The sequence below is a fragment of the Suricata suricatta genome, chromosome 15 (assembly GCF_006229205.1).
Source record: "Suricata suricatta isolate VVHF042 chromosome 15, meerkat_22Aug2017_6uvM2_HiC, whole genome shotgun sequence".
NCBI lineage: Eukaryota > Metazoa > Chordata > Mammalia > Carnivora > Herpestidae > Suricata > Suricata suricatta.
Window position 1 is genome coordinate 69982434 of NC_043714.1, and position 2259 is coordinate 69984692.

The following is a 2259-nucleotide window of genomic DNA, read 5'->3' on the forward strand; positions in this document are numbered from 1 at the left end:
GGAGCTGGTACTCAGCTCCCAGGGCTGTGAGCAGACACCGGGTGGCCTTTTCGTCCCCCTGTGCTCGGCCGAAGGAGACTATGAGGCGGTCCAGTGCTTTGCCGGAGAGTGCTGGTGCGTGGATTCCCGCGGCAAAGAACTTTCTGGCTCCAGGGTTAGAGGCGGAAGGCCCAGGTGCCCCACGGAGTGTGAGAAGCAAAGGGCCCGCATGCAAACCCTCTCGCGCAGCCAGCCCGCGGGGTCCAGCCTGTGGGTCCCTTCCTGCACCCGCGACGGGCAGTTCCACCCCGTCCAGTGCTTCAGCTCTGAGTGTTACTGCGTGGACGCTGAGGGGCAGGCCATCCCCGGAACTCGAAGCGCGCTCGGAGAGCCCAAGCAATGTGAGTCTGCTGAGTATCCCTTCCAACAAACCCCGATTCTCACTCTGGGCCCTGACACAGTGCATCACAGAGAAAGCAAATTCTGTTGTCACTTAAATGCCAACTTCCGCAACGGTGAAAACTGCTAGGTAACCGAAAAATTGTCCGCTAGGGGGTTGATACTGTTTTTTTCAAAAATTATTTATATATTTTTTTTATTTATTTGAGAGACAGAGACAGCGCGAGCAGGGGAGGGTCAGAGAGAGAAGGAGACACAGATTCTGAAGCAGGCTCCAGGCTCTGAGCTAGCTGTCAGCACAGAACCCGACGTGGAGCTCGAACCCACGAACTGTGAGATCATGACCTGAGCTGAAGCCGGAAGCTTAACTGACTGAGCCACCCAGGCGCCCTGGGAGTTGATACTGTTAACCACTCCCAGACCCAAACAGGGAGACTCATTTGGCTTTTAGGGGCCGCCCTGTCGGTTCCTGCAGCACTGACAACAGTCTGGACAGGGCCGATTCAGGGATGCGGATGCTCTCTGTCTGGATGGCATTTGCAGATTGGAGACTGACAGGAGTTCTGTGGCTCTATGAGGTTTCAAGTGGGGCTCGGACAGTCAGGGATTTGAAGCTTGGTCTTGGGGGCTCACAGAACTTCTTGACCTGACACCCCTCCTCCTTTGTCCTTGCAGGCCCCACCGCCTGTCAGTTAGAGGCCGAGCGGGCCTTCTTGCACACAGTGCGGGCGCTGGGCTCTGCCTCCAGCCTGCTGCCAGCCTTCTCCAGCATCTACATCCCACAGTGCAGCGCCGACGGGCAGTGGAGGCCGGTGCAGTGCGATGGGCCCCCGGAGCAGGCCTTCGAGTGGTATGAACGGTGGGGAGCTCAGAACGACGGTGACCAGGAGCTGAGCCCTGCCGAGCTGCTCATGAAGATCGTGAGCTACAGAGAAGCCGCTTCCGGAAGCTTCCATCTCTTTATTCAAAGTCTGTATGAGGCTGGCCAACAGGGCATCTTCCCGGGGCTGGAGAGATACTCTTCTTTCCAGGACGTCCCACTGGCAGTGCTGGAAGGGAACCTGACCCGGCCTGGAGGGAACATCTTCCTGGAGCCCTACATCTTTTGGCAGATCCTGAATGGCCAGCTCGACCGATACCCAGGGCCCTATGCGGACTTCAGCACGCCTCCGGCACACCTCGACCTCCGAAGCTGCTGGTGTGTGAATGAGGCGGGTCAGGAGCTGGAAAGCAGCCGGACGCAGCCAAGCAAGGTCCCAGCATGTGAGTTCAACCACATGGGGAGCTGGATTTGTGTGTTTATAAAAAAAGATGTCTGGTAGGCGGGTCCTGAGTGAGCTGGAGTGGGGTTCAGATAGAGACGGGGACATGTCCTGTCAATGCCCGAGGCACCCGGATGCATTAGCCGGCCCTGGCCGCTGCATGGACTACTGTGGACTAGGTAGCTTCACCAACAGGCATTTCCCATAGTTCTGGGGGGTGGAAGTCCAAGATCAAGGTGCCGGTAGATTGCGTTCCTGGTGAGAGATGTCTTCCTGCCTTCCAGAAGACCACTTTCTTGCTGTGTATTCACATGGCAGAGAGAAGCAGCTCTGATCTCTTCATCGTTTTATAAAGACACGAATCCCATCCAGAGGGCCCTGCCCTCATGACCTCCTCGAAACCTAATCACCTCTGAGGGTCCCACTCCCAAGCACCATCACCCTAGGGGCTCAGGTTTCAATCCAATCCATTTTGGGGGTACGCGGACATTCAGACCAGAGCACCAAAGCTCATAGAAAAGAAGTGATTTCCCTACATCCATACACTTGGGTGCTGGCAAAGTCAATGTAGTTCATTTCTTTAAATATTTATTTATTTTTGAGAAAGAGAGAGACAGAG

The 2259-nt window shown here is 55.9% G+C and overlaps 1 protein-coding gene across 1 annotated transcript in view; it reads left to right on the forward strand.

The window, feature by feature from the left end:
* TG (thyroglobulin) overlaps positions 1-2259 on the forward strand; it is a 233195-nt gene that overhangs the window by 19633 nt on the left and 211303 nt on the right. Inside the window, exons 11-12 of the mRNA XM_029923329.1 lie at positions 78-380; positions 1054-1641. Of these exons, the coding sequence (XP_029779189.1) occupies positions 78-380; positions 1054-1641 (891 nt within the window). The remainder of the gene's footprint in view (positions 1-77; positions 381-1053; positions 1642-2259) is intronic.